The 19,102-nt window shown below is 44.1% G+C and overlaps 1 protein-coding gene across 1 annotated transcript in view; it reads left to right on the top strand.

Moving 5' to 3' along the window:
* LOC126260711 (hemicentin-1-like) overlaps positions 1-19,102 on the top strand; it is a 768,668-nt gene that overhangs the window by 554,865 nt on the left and 194,701 nt on the right. The window contains exon 6 of the mRNA XM_049958048.1: positions 12,633-12,784. Within this exon, the coding sequence (XP_049814005.1) occupies positions 12,633-12,784 (152 nt within the window). The remainder of the gene's footprint in view (positions 1-12,632; positions 12,785-19,102) is intronic.

Here is a 19,102-nt window from a genome sequence, read left to right as displayed (position 1 = left end):
CATTGACACCGGTGTGTCAGACCCACCATACTTGCTCCGGACACTGCGAGAGGGCTGTACAAGCAATGATCACACGCACGGCACAGCGGACACACCAGGAACCGCGGTGTTGGCCGTCGAATGGCGCTAGCTGCGCAGCATTTGTGCACCGCCGCCGCCAGTGTCAGCCAGTTTGCCGTGGCATACAGAGCTCCATCGCAGTCTTTAACACTGGTAGCATGCCGCGACAGCGTGGACGTGAACCGTATGTGCAGTTGACGGACTTTGAGCGAGGGCGTATAGTGGGCATGCGGGAGGCCGGGTGGACGTACCGCCGAATTGCTCAACACGTGGGGCGTGAGGTCTCCACAGTACATCGATGTTGTCGCCAGTGGTCGGCGGAAGGTGCACGTGCCCGTCGACCTGGGACCGGACCGCAGCGACGCACGGATGCACGCCAAGACCGTAGGATCCTACGCAGTGCCGTAGGGGACCGCACCGCCACTTCCCAGCAAATTAGGGACACTGTTGCTCCTGGGGTATCGACGAGGACCATTCGCAACCGTCTCCATGAAGCTGGGCTACGGTCCCGCACACCGTTAGGCCGTCTTCCGCTCACGCCCCAACATCGTGCAGCCCGCCTCCAGTGGTGTCGCGACAGGCGTGAATGGAGGGACGAATGGAGACGTGTCGTCTTCAGCGATGAGAGTCGCTTCTGCCTTGGTGCCAATGATGGTCGTATGCGTGTTTGGCGCCGTGCAGGTGAGCGCCACAATCAGGACTGCATACGACCGAGGCACACAGGGCCAACACCCGGCATCATGGTGTGGGGAGCGATCTCCTACACTGGCCGTACACCACTGGTGATCGTCGAAGGGACACTGAATAGTGCACGGTACATCCAAACCGTCATCGAACCCATCGTTCTACCATTCCTAGACAGGCAAGGGAACTTGCTGTTCCAACAGGACAATGCACGTCCGCATGTATCCCGTGCCACCCAACGTGCTCTAGAAGGTGTAAGTCAACTACCCTGGCCAGCAAGATCTCCGGATCTGTCCCCCATTGAGCATGTTTGGGACTGGATGAAGCGTCGTCTCACGCGGTCTGCACGTCCAGCACGAACGCTGGTCCAACTGAGGCGCCAGGTGGAAATGGCATGGCAAGCCGTTCCACAGGACTACATCCAGCATCTCTACGATCGTCTCCATGGGAGAATAGCAGCCTGCATTGCTGCGAAAGGTGGATATACACTGTACTAGTGCCGACATTGTGCATGCTGTGTTGCCTGTGTCTATGTGCCTGTGGTTCTGTCAGTGTGATCATGTGATGTATCTGACCCCAGGAATGTGTCAATAAAGTTTCCCCTTCCTGGGACAATGAATTCACGGTGTTCTTATTTCAATTTCCAGGAGTGTATTTGTCCAATGAATACCCGTTTACTATCTGCATTTGTTCTTGGTGTAGCAATTTTAATGGCCAGTATTGTATGAGGATGGGTCGTGAGTGGTGCTTGGAAAGCTGCATCGGTAAGCACATGCCCGCGATAGTTAAATGTCACGATTTTCAGTCTCGGTCCGGCACACAGTTTTCATCTGTCAGGAAATTTCATATCAGTGCACACTACGCTGCAGAGTGAAATTTTCATTCTGCTCTCATTATTTCGATAAACATAAATTATATAAGCAAATCTTGCTTGCGAATCATCAATCTGTCGATTAGTGTAAACCGTATCCAAGGCCCTACACTGTTTCCTGACAAGAGAAACTTTCCATTGAACCCCCTTCAGTGGTAAAATGGTCCAGTGGATGGCGCGTGAAAAACGGAACCCAGATCAAGCGTGAAAACAGGAATAACGAGCACAGAACTGCGAAATGAAGGAGCAAAATAGAAACAGTGTGTTGTCGAGCTCAAGACGTACAACAGCGAATGAACTGAAGAACACGGCGTTGTGGTTGCGTGGTCACGGTGTTCGATTGCAAAGCAGGAGCTCCTTGGTCAAATTTCTCCCACTCCATTTTTTTTCAGAAAATCATGTACTGTACAAGGGGTCACTGAGGATTTGTTATCATTCTGTAGTCTCGGCAAGTCTCGTGCGACAGATTGGTTATACAATATAAGCCATGAGGTAAGAATATATTACCGTCGGAAGTAAATGCGATTAACAGCAGGCAAGAGGCCACACAGACCTGTCACAGAAACGAAACCAACAAGTAGATGGGTGTGTACTGTTAGAAAGAAGCAAATCGAGAGTAAAAACTTTCAGAATACAAATCAAGACTCACAACATGTGGTACTTGTGCTGAAGAAATAGAAGGTTAGTATGTCTGGCGGTCCCGCCCTTACACTTCGCTGTGGCAAACTGACGTTACACTATGACACAGACACAAATCTAAGTACAGCCAACAGACATGTCAATGAGCGGACGGACAGTTCATAATTTTGCAAAGAAAATGTATACGGTGCATGAGAAAAATTCGAACACCATTCTCCCCTTGCGCAGTCCAAAATCGTGACTACATAATCAAAAACCATGGCTTCTCAAATTATCTCGACGTTGCACATCTTAAGCTTGGACCGTCGTCTGTTTCTATTTTGCTTCTTCCTTCTCGGTTCAGGAAACCTTGCCCCTGTTTACATTCTAGATCTGTGTTCAGTTTTTGACGGGCTATCCACTGGCCCATCTTACCACTACATCTGGGAGGGGGTGCGATGGGAGGTTTCCCTTGTTAATACAACACAGACCTACCCTTGGATGCTGCATACTTCAAGTCAAGCAACACATTTTTGACTTCTTAAACCTACTTGCCGTTACCTGTGGTGCGGTTGTCCTTACACTCGCTACCATATGTGCACCTAGTTGAAACTTGCGAGAATACAGCGGAATGCTGAAGGGGTCGGTACACCACTGAAGGAAGTGCATACTAATCTGGTAAAATAAAATGTATTCTTGAGACCCATTGTCCTCTATTTAAATTTGTGTACATGAGGCCTATGTTAAAGCATCTATGCTAATGTCACAATAGCGCCTACCAGGTGTTGAACCACGACTCAGACATAAATTTGAATGCAGCGAACAGACACGTCATAGACTGGACGGTCAGTTTACTACTTTGTGAAACAAAAGTGGCACATGCAAAATTTGAACACAGAACTCTCCATTCACAGTCCAACGCCGAGACCCTATTATTATTATTTTTTTATAATTTCAATTTCTTTAATACTAATCCTTGCTTGATTTACTAAACTATGCTCAGTGTTGCACTTTTAAGTGCAGGTATCTCGTGTAGTACAGCTTCAGAAGCCACGCAGCAGCTCTAACCAGACAACAGCAAAAATGATGCCTGGGCCGCGAATTGCACCCGGGCCGCCCCCATGGCAGGCAAGCATTCTACCACTTTTTTTGTTCAGAAATAGTTAAAAAACATTATGAAATTGCTTATTATAGTGACATACTCCTAACGGTAATCTTCTACATAACTGGAAGCCTTTGCGAAAACAAAACATTTCTTGAAAGTGATGTTCGTCGTTTGATCGTACGTGCTTTTCATCGATCAAATCGTCTCTCGTTTTTCCATTGACCGTTCAACCACGACGTCGTAGCTGTTCAAATGTTCCAATGTGTGTGAAATCTGCATCGCCTTAGACGTCGTAGCTGTCCGAATTCGCTCGAGGTTGCACATCTTGAGCTTATACCTCTCATTGTTTCTATTTTGTTTCTTTTTTTTTGAGAGTTCAGAACACCTTCTTCCTGTTTTCATGCTTGATGTGTGTTGAGTTTTTGACGGGCTTTCCAATGGACCATCTTACCGCTGAATCTCAGGTGTGTGTGTGTGTGTGTGTGTGTGTGTGTGTGTGTGTGTGTGTGTTTGTGTGTGTGTTTGTGTGTATGTTTGTGTGTGTGTGTGTGTGTGTGTGTTTGTGTGTGTGTGTGTGTGTGTAGGACGGAGGGAAGCAGTGAGGGGTTTCCCTTGTGAGATTAGCCTTTATACAAAAAGGGAAAAAAAACGGTATGGGACTTTAATTTAGGAAACGGTAAAAGTTTCTTTAAACGCTTACAAACATTAACAAGAACAGTCCATGATGGGGGAAAATCTATGACAAAATCATCTTTACCAATTTCACTTGCGTTAGCCATTACATTATTGTCAACTAGTTAGTTAGATAGCTAGTTGTACTTTCCATAGGTCATTAAAACGATTCTTTATTGAAATGATGTGAAATGAATCATTTTACGGGATATGTATTCATGATTATTGTTAAAATTAATGAACAAGCAATCATTCTATTGCTACTTGTGCACCTATACCTTAAAATAAGTGTTCTTTTTTGTTTCAACTGGCTACCAGTTTTTAAGTAGAAATTTGTCAGTGAAATGGAAGAGTGGTTCAGTATAGCTGTAGCAGTAGTTCTACGTCACCTAATTTACAACTTTACGCCTTATAAGACACATCCAGGGGAATAAAGTTTACACAACACATCTGAAGTCTGTTCACCAGATTCTACTTTAAGAAATTTGCTTTTAACATTTCCCCCAACTTATCTCAAGATGTATGAACAATGTTTCAGACAGTCCCTCCACCTCCCCCTCTCCGGAGCTCTAGTACCATGTGCAATAGGAAATTCTCTTTTACAACTTACGCATTTCACTGTGAACGAATTGACACATGATGTTGTTCGAAATTTCTTTTTCCCATCTTTCTAAAAAATGCTGTATCACCTGTTTGGGAAGTACATTACATTTTACTTCGAAGTTCTCGTAATTCGTACGAAAAACAGCTAAGTTGAGTTTCGACTGTTGATATTAACGTCCATTGTCTACGTGTAGTTGCCGTTGGTTCGGAACTTCAATTACTACTTGTATTTTTAAATAAGGCGTTCACCATTTTCATTGGTGCCACAACTTTTCAAACTTTTCTAACAATAAATATGTGAGGTAAAGTGCTGTACGGTGATTCTGAACAATCGTGTTATAAGACAAGTTCCTACTTCATCAATATAAGGGCTTAATATTGATATAATTTCGACAAATGAATAACTGGAGTAAGATAACCGAATAAGGTAAACTTGACGAAAAATACCATAAAGTAGATTTTAGCGTTCTGAACGAGGTCCATATGCGGTATTTATTTTAACCACAGATTACGGGAAACTCATTACAATGTGGGACATTTGGTAATCTAGGCAATGAGATACATCGCTGATGTACAGGAAGCACTCGAATCTTCACCAACGAAATTTCAGACATTTTTCAAGGATATTTTCTGGTATAAAGCACGCTTGATATCCTAGAGCCTGGTACATAGTATTGACGCAGTTATTAGTTATTGCTAGATCACTGTAATTACCTTTGTGTTAGTGAAATAACCTTGATCATAGTGGAAAAGCCTACAACAGGAAATCATTCTAACATGTCAGGATCCAGTTTCTCGTAGACGTTTATGTACAGACGCAAAGGTAATGTAATGTGATGTGGTAGGCGTCGCCTCTAGAACAGCTCAACATATCGTTGTCGTGACACGCTTCAATTGTATTCAGTGAGGACACACACAAGGTACATTTCGGACAACTCAATATTTGCTAATCTATCGTTACTGCTATCGTTATTAATGTAAAACTAACAATGGAAAAGTACAGAAATGAGAAGAAGCCGAGCAGTAATGAATACAAGCTTCAAGCAGATTAAGAAGAGACGGTGGTACTGTCAGAAGTAACTACCGTGAGTCAGTGGGGCAAGTTTATTTCGAAATAATACACACAATTCCCTCTATCGACTTTGGCACTAGTGTGCAGATAGTTTTAATTCAATAAATAACTAGGGAGAATGTGGGGGTGGTTAAAAAATGTGGAATTCAGTGACGCAGTTCACACCATATCTCACAAGTATATTGAAAACTGAATCTAAATCGTTTGAAACTATCTGTCAATGTTAGTTTCTGTTGCATTACTGATATAGCAATCATAGAAGTTTCGAACTATTATTTCTTCATGTTTCAAGTATTCTGATAGCTTTTCTAATTCCAAGGTAAGAGGTAATCTGTTTTGATTTATGGAGGAAAATGAAACAAGCAAACATTCATTCCAACTTTCACATAGAAAAACTTTTGCAACTGGGGAAAGGAGCAGTAAGGAACAGAAATATCCTAAGGCTGAGTTAGGTTTCAAGCGTTAGGCTTTGGATTTGCTAATACCCGTCAAGTAAAACGAAGTAGAGTAATTTAAATTTAAAACATTGTTTCAGCTACAAATGCTTAACAGTTTTTATGTTGGAGGAGCTATTACTATGTGACGAAATTTTGTACTATTAAATTGATGTAAGGCCCAGTTGGCAACATCTTTCTTGACCACCACTATCACCAGATCTCAGTTCTATTAAGACTTTGTAGTCTACTTCGGAGAGTGGTATGCGTCACCACTATCCACCTCCATCATCGATACCTAGAACTCTTGCTGGAGGAATGCTGTAAAATACCCTTGAAAACTATACAGGGCCTTTATTCATTCCGAGACGAATTGAAGCTGTTCGAATGCAAAGGGTTTGCCTACACTGTATTAGAGTGGTAATGCTTTGCGTTTCGTGTTTCCATAAATTTTGTCCACCCCATGTATAAACTTTTAAAATGTAATGAATGAATTGTGATGTACAGTATTCAACTAGCGAAGTTCCAGCAATTCCATCATTCAGTCATCTCTGTGTATAAAGTAATTAACCATATCTCTGACATGTGTAACATTTTTGATGTGAACACGTACAGCACAGAGCACATGCAGGAAACAGCAGTATGTAGCATCTTTCCGGCTATCCGTCCCTTGTACGAGAGTGCGATGAAAAGCAATGCCTCATAATTTTTTTATGTAAAATTAATGATTTTTAAATAAACAAACGTTATTAACATTCACCATCGTTGGATAAAATGATGATGAGGATAACACCGAGTCCATGAGCGGAGAAAATCTCCAACCCTGCCGGGAATCGAACGTGGGATCGCTTGCATGGGAGGAAAGCACGTTACCACCCAGATAAGCAGGCGGACTACAACAGGTGTATTTAGAACAGGATAAGTGCTTACCAATAATCAAACTCTCACTGTGCCCTTCACTGTTAGTACAGTAATTCTATTCTCATAGACATCATCACTCTTAGAGGCCCATCTAAATATAGTCGCGTTCCCTCCACTTGTTCCACAGTTTGCACCTGGAGCGGTGTCTTCAATGGGGAACGAACATCAATTACATTTCGCGATATCCGTGGCTTGGGGTTGGGTTGTTTTCGGGAAGGAGACCAGACACCGAGGTCATCGGTCTCATTGCATTAGGGAAGGACGGGGAAGGAAGTCGGCCGTGCCCTTTGAAAGGAACCGTCTCGGCATTTGCCTGGAGCGATTTAGGGAAATCACGGAAAACCTAAATCAGGATGGCCGGACGCGGGATTGAACCGTCGTCCTCCCGAATACGAGTCCAGTGTCTAACAACTGCGCCACCTCGCTCGGTCCCGATATCCGTGATCCACTCTTTGAACTAAGGCAAGACAACACAAGCCGAGCATAGACGCGGAGACACTGTGCTCTTCGCTTTGCCTAGCAGAGCCTAACACCGGCACATACAACCGCGACTCGACGCGGGACACAACACACAACTCGACGGCGTACTGGTAGTAGCTCAGTCGTTTCCCCTCTACTCTTAGCAGCGAAGAGCGTTCACTCACCTGTCGCACCAAGTGCGCTCGAAGCCCGTGCACTCGGTGTACCCCTCCAAGTCGCTAGTCTCACTATCTATCCAAGCGCTCCTAGTACTCAGCCTTTTAAATGGCAGTACCAGATTTCCTCTACCAAGCGGAGCTCCAAAACTGTAGTGAGACATCGAACAAAGGTACCTATAGACACATAAGCAAAGTCAAACGCGCCCGTGGTTCGGTTCTTTGGCTTCGGAGCCATGTTTCCTGTTATGGGCGTTTGCACCACTGTAATTAGAGCTCACCCGGCAGAGCCTTTGCACCACTGACCTGTGATTTTGTAATTAGAGCTCGCCCAGCAATTCACAGCTTATGGACCTGCCCTCGCGTTGTTTTGGTGACGCGACATTATGTTCTGCAGTGACGTTTGCAGCTATCGTCCTCTTACTTCTAGTCATTGTTCTCTCCAGTGATCGTCTGTCACTCTTTGTCACCGCGCGGGGTAGCCGCGAGGTCTTGGGTGCCTTGCCACGGTTCGCGCAGCTAGCCCCCATCTGACGTTTGAGTCCTCCCTCGGGCGTGGGTGTATGTGGTGTCCTTAGCGTAAGTTCGTTTAAGTTAGATTCAGTAGTATGTAAGCGTATGGACCGATTGAAAGTATCTTAGATAAAATTGTACCCTTTTTTATTTGTGAAGTATCAATGATAAGATTGTTCCAAATTAATTATTCAACAAACCTGCATCTGACTGCGTCTGTGAACTTGTTTCTTGCACTCCTCCATTTTGCCAGAAATGCAACATGTATTTGACTCAGGAAACAAGTTGAAGAGAATAATGCCGTTTGTGCAATGGCATTAAGATGGTACTGAAAAATTAACTTTTGCCCTGATGTTTACTTAATGAAATTGTATCTTGACTTGAATAATGCCACTTGCGCAGTGGCATAAAATGAGTTATTTGAAATAACTATGCTCTGATAACGTTAGTTATACCAAAATCGATTTCAAACTATGAACTGCACATATATTTAGCATAGAGGACTCATTTTCTTTACGTTCTTTCACTGGTGGATAGCTTTACTATACTACTCATTTTCGTAATCAGTACAAGCAAAGGGTGTGGATTATGATTCAGGCTGTCAGATTAAAACACAAAGTTGATCTCAATATATTTATTGTTAAAATTTAAGTCATACACAAAACCTAACATTTCCAACAATTTTGTAGCACGGATTACTCTTACAAAAATTTTACAAAACTCTTACTGTGTCGAACCTTGGACATACAAATCCTAACTCTGAACATTATCTAATAAAAACCAATTTGAAATCATTATATATCTTCTCTCATTTACGTGCTAAAGTTTGGTCACAGTAACTGTGCAGTGAGCGCTACCTACCATAAAGCTGTCACCACACGTCTGCTTCCTCCGGGCACCTAGCTGAGACTCTACGGATTTTTTCTACGCTCGCCCGGCTCTCTTAGCCATCAAAGATCCTTCTACTCAAAGATATTATACTCGTTCCACCTTGCGGTTGGCAACTACCGACTTCATTTTCTGGATCTACCCTGATCTGACCTTAGCACATACCTTTCACGATGACCTCAACAGTTTGGTCCCATAGGAACTTACCACAAATTTTCCACTATCCATCAACAAACACTCTAGTCCACGCTGTGAGTTAGAGGATGATGTTTTCGGCTTTCTCTGCATGCGGTATAAATCTTCGATACAATGCCTCCTTAAACACCTAGCGCTTCGTCCACCTTGGTTAGGAAGCACCCACCGTCGAGCAGTAACAATTTGTCCACGCTCGAATTCACTGTGCTCCGACGTATCGCACTCACAACTACACAGAACATGATTCTGATCACGACTAACACTTGCAACGTACTGAGAGCATTTCACAGGTGCCTGTAGTGTTCAAATACAACAGTGCCTGTTGCACCTGGAGACAGGCTTCTCTATATCTGCATTCACGTTCAGGCATGCATTTGCCTCTGTGTTCCCATACATTTGTCAAATCCCTTTGTATACATTGTGTCTGTCTTACAGTTGGTGAGGCGCACTTTTGCTGGTGTTTCGTCAGATATTCACAATTTCTTTTGCCATGTGTACCTGGAGACCACCCAAACCGTTGCTGCCTTTCACCACTTTCCTGCGACGTCTTATGTTAATCTGGTATCAACGGAAAACGTCGGTATGTTTCCTGTTGTAAACAAAATAATTTTTGAAGTGGAATTTAACAAGCACCTTCGATAGAAAACATTCAGTAGAATAACAGTTACAGAACGTTCTTCTCGTTGCAACAAAGTAATTTATTGACTGTTGTCCGCGGCTCGTGGTCTAGCGGATAGTCTTGCTTCTTTAGATCGCGCTATAGCCATTTTACTCTCTAATTTCTTGCTCCAAGCTCATATTGTCCTTTTCTTCTGTTTCTTCTATTTCTTTCCCTACAACTTCATTCCAGTCCCCCCATGGCTTTTAGATTTTCATCTCCCTTTACGCAGTACATTACAATTTCAGTACCCTCATCTCTTCATCCTCCGCTTGTGACGCCGGTATCTATATCTAAACTACCGTTGCTGGTGCTGGTTTTCAGTTGATTCTGATAAGAACCAATCTATCACTGAACTGTTCACAGTAACACACTCTCTGCCCTGAGCTGCCTTCCTGTTCATAACGATTCCTGCTCTGTTATATCATTTTCTGCTGCTGTTGATTTTACCCAATAGTCATCTGACCAGAAATTCTTGTCTTCTTTACATTTCACTTCACTGACTCCTACTACAACTATATTGTGCCTTTGCATTTCCCTTTCCAGATTTTGTAGCTTCCCTACCACGTTCAAGTTCCTGACATTCCACGCCCCTACTCGTATAACTTGTCCTTTCGTTGATTATTTAATCTTTTCCTTATGGTCACGTCCCACTTGGCAGTCCCCTCTCGGAGATCCGATGGTGGCTATTCCAGAATATTTTGCCAAAGGAGAGATCACCAAGACGCTTTTTAAATTACAGGCCATACGTCCTGCGGATACATGTTATGCGCCTATAATGCTGTGGTTTCCATTGCTTTCTGCATCCCCATGCCGTTCATCATTGCTGATTCTTCTGCCCTTAGGGGCAGTATCCCGCCCCAAGGATGAGAGAGTGCCCTGAACCTATGTCCACTACTCCGCCCTCTGTGACAAGGCCGTTGGCAGAATGAGTGTGACTTGTTATAAGATGTAATTATATGGCGAAATACGCGAGAGTGTACAGGAGATGAGCACATGCTGACATTTTCCGTAAACCTAATGGAGCATCGAAATAAGGCTTCCAGTATTTCCTGTGGTGAGCAGTTCCCTTGCTCATTTACAAGTGTCTGTTCCGCGCCAGTCTCATAAATACACTACTGGCCATTAAAATTGCCGCACTATGAAGAAATTCAGACGATAAACAGGTATTCATTGGACAAATATATTATACTAGAACTAACATGGGTGCATAGATCCAGAGAAGTCAGTACCCAGAACAACCAGCTCTGGCCGTAATAACGGCCTTGATACGCCTGGGCATTGAGTCAAACAGTGTTTGGATGGCCTGTAGAGGTACAGCTGCCCATGTAGCTTCAACACAATACCACAGTTCATCCAGAGTAGTGACTGGCGTATTGTAACGAGCCAGTTGCTCGGCCTCCGTTGACCAGACGTTTTCAGTTGGTGATAAATCTGGAGAATGTGTGGCTAGGGCAGCAGTCGAACATTTTCTGTATCCGGAAAGGCCCGTACAGGACCTGCAACATGCGGTCGTGAATTATCCTCCTGAAATGTATGGTTTGGCAGGGATCGAACGAAGGGTAGAGCCACCGGTCGTAGCATATCTGAAAGTGCCGTCAATGCGAACAAGAGGTGACCGAGACCTGTAACCAATGGCACCCCATACCATTGCGCCTGGTGATACGCCAGTATGGCGATGACGAATACACGCTTCCAATGTGCGTTCACCGCGATGATGCCAAACACGGATGCGACCATCGTGATGCTGTAAACAGAAACTGAATTCATCCGAAATAAATGACGTTTTGCCATTCGTGCACCCAGGTTCGTCTTTGACTACACCATCGCAGGCGCTCCTGTCTGTGATGCAGCGTCAAGGGTAACCGCAGCCATGGCCTCCGAGCTGATAGTCCATGCTGCTGCAAACGTCGTCGAATTGTTCGTGCAGATGGTTGTTGTCATGCCAACGTCCCCATCTGTTGACTCAGGGATCGAGACGTGGCTGCACGATCCGTTACAGCCATGCGGATAAGATGCCTGTCATTGCGACTGTTAGTGATACGAGGCCGTTGGGATCCAGCACGGCGTTCCGTATTACCCTCCTGAACCCAACGATTCCATATTGTGCTAACAGTCATTGGATCTCGATCAACGCGAGCAGCAATGTCGCGATACGATAAACTGCATTCGCGATAGGCTACAATCCGACCTTTATCAAAGTCGGAAACGTGATGGTACGCATTTCTCCTCCTTACACGAGGCATCACAACAACGTTTCACCAGGAAACGCCGGTCAGCTGCTGTTTGTGTATGAGAAATCGGTTGAAAACTTTCCCCATGTCAGCATGTTGTAGGTGTCGCCATCGGCGCCAACCTTGTGTGAATGCTCTGAAAAGCTAATCATTTGCATATCACAGCATCTTCTTCCTGTCGGTTAAATTTCACGTCTGTAGCACGTCATCTTCTTGGTGTAGCAATTTTAATGTCCAGTAGTGTATTTCCTCGCTTGTATTTTACTGCCCAGTTACACTTTGCTGCCATTTAGAACACGAACAGCAAGGCTGATAACATTTCTCTGAGTCGCACCTCAAGTTGCTGTCGATGACTGTCGATGAGTCTCCATCCACGAGGGCATGCCGTGTTCTCCACACCAAGAAACCCTTAATCCTGTCACAAGTGTGTCACCATTAACGGCACCTGTGTTTTGTGTGTATGCTGCAGTGCGGCCCCTGGACGTGCGTCTGCTGGGGGTGAGCCAGCCGCTGTCTGCCGGCCGCCGTTACGACCTGCTGTGCCAGTCCTCCGGGTCTCGGCCACCGGCGCGCATCACGTGGTGGCTCAACGGACAACGCCAGCAACACAGTAAGCTCACGGTGAGCCACCGCGCAACTGACGCCTGCTCTCGTCTAGTCTAGCTACCCCTCATAAAATCTGCCCAATATGAACACAAAGACCAGGGGTAGTCAATCTTGTTTACCCACCGCCCACTGTCGTGTCTCTTAGTAATAAAACTTCGTAACCATTCACCAAGTCCACAGTAACGTCTATCTGTCGAGTAGGGAAGTTAAAGTACTTTACGAAATTTACGAAACACAGTTACAGCAAGTTCAAGCAATGCTTCACAAATACTTTGTGTAAAAATTTTATGAAAACCTAATGAAAATTCCTTGAAAACTCCCAACAGATGCCGTCCACCTTGAGAGCTGCAGAGCCAACTACATGGCGGTATTGCCGGCCGCGGTGGCCGAGCGGTTCTAGGCGCTTCAGTCCGGAACCGCGCTGCTGCTACGGTCGCAGGTTCGAATCCTGCCTCGGGCATGGATGTGTGTGATGTCCTTAGGTTAGTTAGGTTTAAGTAGCTCTAAGTTCTAGGGGACTGATGATTCAAATGGCTCCGAGCACTATGGGACTTAACTGCTGAGATCATCAGTCCCATAGAACTCAGAACTACTTAAACCTAACTAACCTAAGGACATCACACATATCCATGCACGAGGCAGGATTCGAACCTGCGACCGTAGCGGTCGTGCGGTTCCAGACTCTAGCGCCTAGAACCGCTCGGACACCCAGGCCGGCGGGACTGATGACCTCCAATGTTAATGCCCATAGTGCTTAGAGCCATTTACCATTTTTGGGCGGTAGGGAGCAGGTTGACTGCCACTGACCTAAAGTGTGGCACGCAGCATTAACGGACCATTGTTTTCATCTACCATTGGACGAAAGTACTGCTCACCCTGGACGTAACTGAAAGGAACACCAAAATATTTCCCACCGCATTTCAGACTCGGCAATCATGCAGACTGTCAGAAGAAACCTTTCACTATGACCTTAATGGCGAGATAATTTTGTCGTGTGCTAAGGAAATCTGTTCTCGTCACCCCCACTCACGTTTTAGTAACGAGCTTTGCGCTTTTGCTTCTGCTATACAGATTGTCTCTTGTAAGAGTCGTCGGGAACGTTTACTCTAGTGTTTTGGCAAATACTTGAAATTTCGTTTTTTCCATATGTAGCTGTGGTCAGCCCAAAGAAATGATGCTCACCGCGTCTTTCATGCGATGCTTGGTGTCGTAGGAAAGCGTCGTTCTATTTTCGTTTCCAAACAAAATTATATTTGAAGTATAATTTTACTTCCTAATTCAGTACAGCGATCCCACAGTAGTCTAGTGCGGTATTTGTTGTATACATATATATTAACAGGGACACTGAAACACGAGGAATAACCAGTACTCCAGCAGCGAAAGCACCGCTCTGCACTGCGCTCCATGCTACCGCTATGCAGAAGCGTGCTGCTCAGTTGCTCGTGGAGTACTACTTTTTTCATGTTGTATTGTCCCTGTTTCTTCATATCGATTAAACAGATATCGCATTACACTAATCTGGGACCGCTGTATCCAAAGAGTACGTAAAATTACGCTTTAAAAATTATTCTTTTGTATCCGGAAAAAAACTGACTCTTTCCGTCGACACTGGTGTTGCACAGTGCAGCGCCAAAGAAACTTGTGTAGGTATGCGCATTCAAATGCAGGGGTGTGTAAACAGGCAGAATACGGCGATACAGTCGGCAACGTCTACATACGACAACAAGTGTCTGGCGCAGTTGTTACATCGGTTACTGCTGCTACAATGGCAGGTTGTTGTGGTATTCGGTCCAAAGACTGGTTTGATGCAGCTTTCTATGCTATTCTATCCTGTGCAAGCCTCTTCATAATAACTACTGCAACCTATATCCTTCCGAATCTGCTTAGTTTATACATCTATTGGTCTACCTCTACGATTTTTACTCTCCAAATTGCCCTCCAATACTAAATTGGTGGTCCCTTGAGGCCTCAGAACATGTGCTACCAACCGATCCCTTCTTCTAGTCATGTTGTGCCACAAATTCCTCTTCTCCCCAATTCTATTCAATATCTCCTCATTTGTTACATGATCTACCCGTCTAACCTTCAGCATTCCTCTGTAGCCCACATTTATGAAGCTTCTACTCTCCTCTTGTCTAAACTGTTGGCTGTCTATGTTTCACATCCAGACATGTGTACACACAATACAAATATTTTCACAAAAGCCTTCCTTACAGTTAAGTCTATACTCGATACAAACAAATTTATCGTCTTCAGAAACGCTTTCCTTGCCATCGCTGGTCTACATTTTATATCCAAACACGTCTACTACTTTAAGTGCCTCATTTCCTAATCTAATTCTCTCAGCATCACCTCACTTCATTCGATTACATTCCATTGCCCTCGTTTTGCTTTTGTTGATGTTCATCCTATATCCTCCTTAAAAGACGCTGTCCATTGCGTTCAACTGTTCTTTCAAGTCCTCAGCTGTCTCTGACAGAATTGCAATGTTATCGGCAACCGACAAAATTTTTATTTCGTCTCCCTGCACTTAAATTCCTAATCCAAATTTTTCTTTTGTTTCCCTTATTGCTTGCTCAGTATACAGATTGAATTACGTCAGGGATTGGCTACAAACCTGTCTCACTCACTTCGCAACCACTGCTTCTCTTTCATGCCCCTAAACACCTATTACTGTCATCTGGTTTCTGTACACATTTTACATGGCCTTGCGCGCCGTGTATCTTACCTCCGCCATCTTTAGAATTAGAAAGAGGGTATTCCAGTAAACATTGTCTAAAGTTTTCTCTAAGTCTACAAAGGGTACAAATGTAGGTTTGCCTGTTCTTAACCTAGCTTCTAAGATAAGTCGTAGGGTCAGTACTGCCTCACGTGTTCCTACATTTCGACGGAATCCAAACTGATATTCCCCGAGGTCGGCTTCTACCATTTTTTCCATTCGTCTGCAAGGAATTCGTGGTTGAAGTGGTGTTATAGACGGCGCATGAACGACAGGACACAGCAACTTCGAGGTAGCGATGAAGTAGGGATTTTCCCGTATGACCATTTCACGGGTGTATCATCAATTATCGGAATCCGCTAAATCATCAAATCTCCGACATCACTGCGCAGGAAATCGACCCTGGAAGAACGGGACTCACGACAAGTGGTACATCGTGGAGAATCGTTCAACGAGCAACAAATGCAACCCTTCCAAAAATTGCTGCAGATTTCAATGTCCGGCCGTCAACAAGTGTCAGCGTGCGAACCATTCAACGAAACGTCATTGGTATGGCCTTTCGGAGCCCAAGATACTCGTTTAGCTTTGATGACTGCACGACACAAAGCTTTAAGCCTCTCCTGGGCCCGCCAACGCCGACATTGGAGTGTTGTTGACTGGAAACATGGTTCCTGGTCAGACGAGTCACGTTTCAAATGGTATCCAGAGGATGGACCTGTGCCGGTATGGAATCAGCCTCATGAATCCATGGAGACAGCATGTCAGTAGTGAATTGTTCATTTTGGTGGAGGCTTTGTAATGGCGCGGGGCGTGGGCAGTTCGATTGATATGGGACCGCTGATACGACTCTCACAGGTGACACGTACATAAGCATCCTGTATGATCATCTGCAACCATTCATGTCCATTGTACATTCCGACGGACTTGGGCAAATCCAGCAGGACAATGCGACACCCCACACCTCCACAATTGCTACAGAGTGGCTGCAGAAACACTCTTCTGAGTTCAAATACTTCCGCTGGCCACGAAACACCCCAGACATGAACATTATTGAGCATATCTGTAACGCCTTCAATGTGCTGTTCCGAAGAGATCTCCAACCCCTCGTACTTTTACGATTTATTGACAGTCTTGCACCATTCATAGTGTCAGTTCCTTCCACCACTACTTCAGACATGAGTGGAGTCCATGCCACGTCGTGCTGCGGCACTTCTGCGTGCTCGTGGGGGTCCTACACGATATTATGCATGTACCGGGTGATCAAAAAGTCAGTATAAATTTGAAAACTGAATAAATCACGGAATAATGTAGATAGAGAGGTACAAATTGACACACAAGCTTGGAATGACATGGGGTTTTATTATAACAAAAAAAAAATACAAACGTTCAAAAAATGTCCGACAGATGGTGTTTCATCTGATCAGAATAGCAATAATTAGCATAACAAAGTAAGACAAAGCCAAGATGATGTTCTTTACAGGAAATGCTCAATATGTCCACCATCATTCCTCAACAATAGCTGTAGTCGAGGAATAATGTTGTGAACAGCACTGTAAAGCATGTCGGAGTTATGGTGAGGCATTGGCGTATGGTGTTGTCTTCCAGCATCCCTAGAGATGTCGATCGATCACGATACACTTGCTACTTCAGGTAACCCCAAAACCAATAATCGCACGGTCTGAGGTCTGGGGACCTGGGAGGCCAAACATGACGAATGTGGCGGCTGAGCACACAATCATCACCAAACGACGCGTGCAAGAGATCTTTCACGCGTCTAGCAATATGGGGTGTTTTTTTTTTTGTTCTAATAAAACCCCATATCATTCCAAGAATGTGTGTCAATTTTTGCCTCTCTGTCTACATTATTGGTTCAAATGGCTCTGAGCACTATGGGACCTAACAGCTGAGGTCATCAGTCCCCTAGAACTTAGAACTACTTAAACCTAACTAACCTAAGAACATCACACACATCCATTCACGAGGCAGGATGCGAACCTGCGACCGTAGCAGTCACGCGGTTCCGGACTGAAGGGCCTGGAACCGCACAGCCACCGCAGCCGGCTGTCTACATTATTCCGTGGTTGATTAAGTTTTCAAATTTATACTGACTTTTTGATCACCCGGTACACCAGTTTCTTTGGCTCTTCAGTGTATAAAAGACGTGATGTGTTTGAGCTGATTCCAGGAAACACGAAACCACAAATATCTGCGGAGACACATCCTACACAGATTTATTTTATTTATCTGCTTTGAATTCGTGACATTTTGAGAACGTTCCATAAGGACTTGGGTATTTTCACTATGAGTGTTCTTTCAGAAAAACCAAATATCTGAAAGCCAAAATTAATTTGTGTGTTACGGCACCAGAACCAGAACGTTTCTTTTTAAGACTTCTTTTGACAGTGGAAAACACTTCTGTATTTAAGGGACGAGTACAGTTGCTTTACACTTTATTTGGAACTTACTCTTACCAAGAAAACGAAACAATGGAAAAAGTAGGGAGGATATATTGCCTTTTACGTTTGGTTTGATGTGTTTGTGCATACATATTTTCTCTATCAAATATTTTTCCCATTGTTTCTCTTTTCAACAATGTGAAAAATTTACCATCAACCGTGGTCAAGAACATCCTATATAAGATTTGCTTTGGCCACTTTTAAAGTTGACAATCATTGTTATTTCCTTATCTATGTAAGGTTACAGTTAGGTGGTTTCTTGATCTATGACTGCACACAACTGTGTAAGCTGTAATGACATTGTTTAATATTGCAATTTGCTCACGGAAATACACACTTTTACACAGTTTACAATGTGACAATGTTAAGACAGTTGTCAAAATGATGCATGTAGGCCTCTGAAAGTGAACTAATCCTAAGCACAAATGTATTAAATTGTAACTCTCAGAATGTTAAATAATCCTAAACACAACAATTTCAAATTTTAACTAGAAGTTTATTTACAAAATTATTCTTACGGTTATGTTATGATGTTGGCCAGTACTATGATAAAAGCTGGTGAAACAACAAGTTTACGCCTCTGCACACGGTATTTACCTTTGCTACCATGAGTTGTCCTCTGCATGGCTCCTCTCACCCACTGAAGTTCGTATAAAATCTAATTAAGCCTTTGCTCAATTTTCCAGCACCAACTCTCACTATGTTTCACAATATGTAAGAAAACATGAACTCATCCCTAGTCTCATAATATGGCGATATACATGCACATGGCTGGAGCAGCGTGCATATTGTAATGCCCTCTCAGTTCTCGCAAGAACAATTAACTAACTGTCTGGTTTGTTTCTCCACAGTTGGAGCTCAATCATGCTACAGCTAATTTCTAGCTGTGAACGCAGTGTTCACACAAATTTCCCCTATGCGTTGTACAGAGCGTTATGTGCTCTGTTCTGCAGTTGACGCCAGTTCAGAGAAGAGGCCCCCAAAATTTCCGTATTGTCTTTCTCATAGCCGAACTGTCTCTCTACCTGGGTTCTGTCGTTCTCGACATCACGGGTTTTTTCGACCAGTAGGAGCGTTCCTCTAATTTTGTGGAAACTCTCTCTTCCAATCGCAAGGATCCTACCATTAAACATGGTTTGAAATATCGGCACTTTACTC

Source organism: Schistocerca nitens, chromosome 5 (genome assembly GCF_023898315.1).
Source record: "Schistocerca nitens isolate TAMUIC-IGC-003100 chromosome 5, iqSchNite1.1, whole genome shotgun sequence".
Classification (NCBI taxonomy): domain Eukaryota; kingdom Metazoa; phylum Arthropoda; class Insecta; order Orthoptera; family Acrididae; genus Schistocerca; species Schistocerca nitens.
Note: the sequence above shows the minus strand (reverse complement) of the source record. Positions and strands in the feature narration are given on the sequence as shown.